The following is a 5676-nucleotide window of genomic DNA, read 5'->3' on the forward strand; positions in this document are numbered from 1 at the left end:
ACGTTATTAGGACGACCGTTGCACCTGAAAATGAGACAATTTTTATAGTTATCACGACTATTAAGCGCAATACTCAATTGCGGTAGCTGTAACCATGGAATTTCTCTTTGTTGATGGATTCCCGGAACGCAGACCCTTTGCGTTAGATCAGCAAACCTTCATTTATCGAACAACCTTGTTTTAGATCACTTTCACACATCGTTTGACAGCCCCCCGCGAGCTGTCATCCCGTTTTGTGTTATCTGGCAAAGCTGATTGACACGCAGTCAGAAAACGACCAAACGCGAATCCTTCGAGTGAGTGCGTTTTACAATAGTAGTGCAAACAAAATTTCCCCCTTTCTCTTGGCTGCCGAGGTGTTCTTTCCAAACTATCAGAACCGTGCTAGGGTGCGTTTAACGAATTAACCGCACAGCTACCAGACTGAGAAGGACATTGGATTCTTCTCTCAGAAATTTGGTTAAGTGGCTCGGCTGTAAAACTACTGGGAATGGCTGATGTGGAGGAAATCGTCCAGCAGGTGCAGGAGAATCTCACCGAAGCCGCCAACGCGGCAGCTACCAATGGCACCACAAAAGTGCCTTCCACACCGGAGGGAATGGCCCTCGCGTACGGCACATTAGTCGTGATGGCCATGCTACCCATCTTCTTCGGTTCGATACGATCCGTGAAGCATCACAAAGAACAGACGGTAGGTATCTCCCGGGGGTGAGGGTTGAAGGGTCGATGGATTAAGTTTGATGCCTGCTTCTTTTGTACCGTTGTAGTCTACCTTCCTGAAGACTGGGGAAAAACCTGACACGATGACCTCGAAGGACGCGATGATGTTCCCGATTATGGCTTCCTGTGCACTGTTCGGATTGTACATGTTCTTCAAGATCTTCTCGAAGGATAACATCAACTTCCTGCTGACTGGCTACTTCTTCTTCCTTGGCGTGATGGCGCTGGCCCATCTGCTGAGCCCAGTGATTGGCTCTTTGATCCCGTCTTCTATTCCGAAGATTCCCTACCATTTGTCCTTTATTCAGGGGCCTACGGAAGGAGTCAAGGACGATAAGGAAACCTACCTTATTGACTACAAGTTTACGACGCACGATGTCGTGTGCTTTATCATTTCGTTGATTATCGGAGTTTGGTATTTGTTGCAGAAGCACTGGATCGCCAATAATCTTCTCGGATTGGCATTTGCCGTCAATGGAGTGGAACTGCTGCATCTGAACAACATTGTGACCGGCTGCATCCTGCTAGGAGGATTGTTCTTCTACGATATCTTCTGGGTCTTCGGAACGAACGTGATGGTTACGGTGGCGAGATCGTTTGAGGCTCCAATCAAACTAGTGTTCCCACAGGACTTGATCACGAATGGACTGGCTGCTTCGAATTTTGCCGTTCTTGGACTGGGAGACATTGTCATTCCGGGAATCTTCATTGCCCTGCTGTTGCGGTTCGATAACAGCCTTAAGAGGAAGAGCAATCTGTACTTCTATGCAACATTCACTGCGTACTTCTTCGGTCTGATGGCCACAATCTTCGTGATGCACGTTTTCAAACATGCTCAGCCAGCCCTGCTCTATCTGGTACCGGCCTGCCTTGGTACGCCTCTGCTATTGGCACTGCTCAAGGGAGACATCAAGAAACTTTTTGCGTAAGTATAGTATTCGACTGCTAGGGGAATCCTTTGTGACGTGAAGTCAACATTGAACCTCATACTTTCCGTTTCAGTTACGAAGATCATCCGGAGGAGAAACCCAAGGATGCTAAGAAATCCGAGAAGGCTTCCGGTGAGGAATCCACAAAGACGAAAAAGGAGACCAAGAAAAAGGATTCGAAAAAAGTAAAATAAGCTGATCTGGGACTAATGCGTGTGAACTTCCGAGTGTTTGTGTGTGAAATGCAACAGAATATCGCTGTCTATCCAGTTTATTAGTACCTAACACACAAAGAAAACAATTTAAACAGGATCATCTCTCTGTTATCATTATTCAGTCAGGCCTATTCTGTGCGGCATGTGAGGTGAGGTGACTCGCTGGCTATCACTATAACGAAGTGAAAATTTTGTTTCGTCATTTGATTTGTACGGATAGTCACCTCACCTCACACGCCGTGCAGAATAGGCCTGATTATTAGATGCTAATTTTGCCGGAGCAAAGAAGCTCACATTCAAACTTCTGCATTCATATGCTCACGCTTGGACAAATAATATTTATCTCCATAATTGAATTAAACGAAAAATACGCCTAAAACGCAGCTTGCATCCACTTCGCTTCTCAGTATTCATTAATCACCGAGTGAAATGGTATTGATTGATTGTCATTTTTTTCAGGCCAAAAATCAAAAAGTTCAATAAAATGTAATGACGAAGGGATGATTTGAAATAAAAATCAGATCTTCACATCAAAACTGCAACAACAAGAACAAGCCTGAGCTCGCAGATCCAGCAAAAATAGGTTCACAAAATGGGAAATTGCTGAACTATTACATAGTAACAACCACAGCGATTGCAACGAGCTTTTATTGTGATTCCCTAAAGCATCTTTGATCATCAAGTGAAATGACGAGGGATGCTTCAAATATTATACAAGTTAAAGTTACAAAACAAAGGATAGATCCTCTATTTTTCTGCACAACTTACAGCGGTACTTTTATAGATTTTTTTGTTGTTGTCTCTTATTATTATTATTTTTGGGAAAGTTCAAAATGACTTACTAATGATAAAACAGTACTATTGCCAAGCATACCTACTTGTTTTGCGTACGATTTTTTGTGTTTAAGTAAGTTTTATCGACTGAAATTGTATTAGAGGAAACAAAAACTAATGAGGACGAAAAGAAAATTTACCTACTTTAGAGCCGGGCGATCTAGCAAAATATAAAATAGTATAATCAAGTGTTGAGGAACAATACAAGACTAATAAGAGATAATAAGTAATGGCAAAATTAAAAACTTAGTTCCGAAAAATTGGTAAATTATTTTGAAAAACTGATACAGTGATGGCTGAAGAAGAAAATTCACTGTTAGAGAGAAAGAATGCAGATGAACATTGAATAAAAATCCTACGTTTGATATAGTCTGTAATCAATGACGGTTGAACTTTGTATTGCCTGAAAGCCCTGCTTAACGAAGCGCAAAATCGCGCAACGAAACCATAGACAAACCGACTTAAACTTAACTTTTGCTCGAAAATCCAAACGGTCGATTCAAACCTGCACCATTTTCAGAAAAAAATTTTACCAGGTAAAATATAAAATCTGGAAAAATCTGGAATGCACCAAAAAATCATCTTTTTAACATAATGCTTTTAAAATAAAAGTGTGCCAATCTCCCGTAAAAATAGGTCAGTATGATCACCTGGAATTTATTTAAAGTACTAGAATGGTTATAAATTACATGTTTAAATAAATTATATAAAGCAAATAACTTGTTCGCATTGCTAAAATCATCCAAAAGTTGAAAAGTATTGACACGATGTGCCCAAAAAGTTCGAATATCTTTTACGCAGCATCTCAAAAATTGAGTTAAACGGGGGTAAAAAACAGCAGAAAATATGGTTAGAATTGTTTTTTAAACTGTAAACAGAATAAGCAGCAAAGAATCAAGGAAATTTGATGGGATGAATTTTTTGAACTAATAGTCGATGTAGTCCTTACTATTTGATGCAATAGAGGAATTTGAAGATTTTGTTAGTTCTAAATAATTCTAATATTACTCTGAGGTTAATCAGATTTACAATTTAATTCTTGACATCATACAACGCACAACACCCAGCAAGTAGGCAATTTTATTTTGAAGCAAAATTCACCGGGCTGAAGTGGGAATCAAAGCCTAACATCGTGGAACTCACACACAGTTTACCTAAACAACGGATAACTCCACTATTCGCATGACCATTACGAATAATGTTATGCCAAAGAATAATTTTATTATATTACTAAAATGCAAGTCCGGTAGCTTCATTTTTGAAGTCTCAGGATCCTGCAATGATTCTAAATCCCGGAATTTATATTTTTCCTGCGTCCCAGATCATGATTTTTTTTTTGACGTAGGACTACGTCTTTGATTTCTATATGGGGGTACACTTTGTGAAAATGGAACATGTAACAAATTAAGAAAGATTTTGAACGTTAATATCTCAGCTGCCCCTGGTTCAATTTCAATAATTTTATCACCAATAGATCAGAAATATGGCTACGCATTGATAACAATGCTTCTGAATGTTGATTTTCAACAAGAAACTATTGAAAAACTGGTAAATTTCCAGCATTGTCCAAAAGCGTCGAATTAACTAAAAAATCCACCAATTACCTACATGCATATGCTGCTTCCCCAGCACAGTCGTCAGAGAGTAGTAAGTAGACGAAACAAGTCGAAGTGGCATTCGCCTCCGATCCTCGGGGCATGCAAATAGGGAGGATGGAATTGCGTAATATTTTGCACACTCATCGCCATATTCAGAACCAATCGCAAAGTCTTCAAGATAACCACCATCCGTCGTCTGGCTCGCCGTGGCGGTGTCTGACGTATCTCCGGTCTGATTTACGAGGTGTGCTGAAGGTGTTCCTGAAAAATGAGATCCGTGATGCTGTCACCTACACTAAACGCAGCAGTAAATAGTTGGAATAGAATTTATCTGTGCTTGTTTGTCCATATTCAGAACCACAAGCCCCCAACGACCACACAAAATGCTCTCCAGAGTTGTAATCTTGTAACCAAACTTGGAAGCAGGGGTGCAAGTGATTTTAATTGATTCTCTTAATCAACTTTCTCTTTGATAAAGATTACTACAAATCTGGTACGCCTACAGTTCAAAATCGGAAAGAGTTGAGATAATAGATAATTGATCAATTAAAAGAACTAAATGCTCTTCACATTTATTCCGTCCACTAGCGGTCCTACGTCAAGCTTCCGTTCGTTCCCCTAGGCACAGACCCTTCTACTTTTTAATCTGAATTTACGTGGAACTCTTCACGTAATCGCCTTTTTTTTTTAGTTCAATTCGAATCATCCTAGAATTCCATCATATTTATTTTCTATATTCCCCTACAAATCACCTTGAAAATGTCTAAACTTTTCCATTAACATTCTAAGAGTTCTTAACATTACCTCTTGTAATCTCTTATTGTCCCGCTTATGTTAAATCGAAGACAACAAATCAAGAAGACTGGCAACTTTGCCAGAATCCAAGCGACAGATACAGTAGCGCTGCGCTTGAGTGGAGGTGGAAGCAACGCATAGAAAAATGAGCAAATACCCAAACCCTTCGTCTGAGGATGTAATCTTTGCTATCACATTCGTTCGAAGCATTTACCATTGAGCGGCAGATGACGCGATTGTACCTGTCTCATAGCGTTCGTATGAGAAAATAGAAGAGTTGCCAGTCTTCTTGATTTGTTTTCTTCGGTTAAATTCTCATTTGGTGACGTTCGAAGCGCGCCGCTCATAATCGCGATGCAACCCCGCCCATAAGGATTATGCACAGGTGGGTAACTTTGATAGTATTTTATGGCAGCGGCTTGAGGAGCGAATCCTGGGTAAAGAGCCACCGTGTGTTAAATCAATGGGCGCAGTCGTACGGCCATAAGCATAGCACAGATGGTATAATCTTATTTTGAGAATTTATCCTGCCACACACAATATAAATCACTCTCCAATTCCACAAATCCCTCAAATTGGTAATAA

At 40.2% G+C, this 5676-nt stretch overlaps 1 protein-coding gene across 1 annotated transcript; it reads left to right on the forward strand.

The window, feature by feature from the left end:
• The first annotated feature begins 245 nt into the window (after nt 1-245).
• On the forward strand, nt 246-1981 carry LOC135703846 (minor histocompatibility antigen H13). The gene is made up of 3 exons (XM_065225176.1): nt 246-691; nt 768-1645; nt 1723-1981. The coding sequence occupies exons 1-3, from the start codon at nt 491-493 to the stop codon at nt 1841-1843; spliced, it is 1200 nt and encodes a 399-aa protein (XP_065081248.1). The 5' UTR covers nt 246-490; the 3' UTR covers nt 1844-1981.
• Nucleotides 1982-5676: the final 3695 nt, after the last annotated feature.

The sequence above is a fragment of the Ochlerotatus camptorhynchus genome, unplaced genomic scaffold, assembly GCF_037179485.1.
Source record: "Ochlerotatus camptorhynchus isolate MF236.1 unplaced genomic scaffold, CSIRO-AGI_Acam_v1.1 ptg000222l, whole genome shotgun sequence".
NCBI classification, from domain to species: Eukaryota; Metazoa; Arthropoda; class Insecta; order Diptera; family Culicidae; genus Ochlerotatus; species Ochlerotatus camptorhynchus.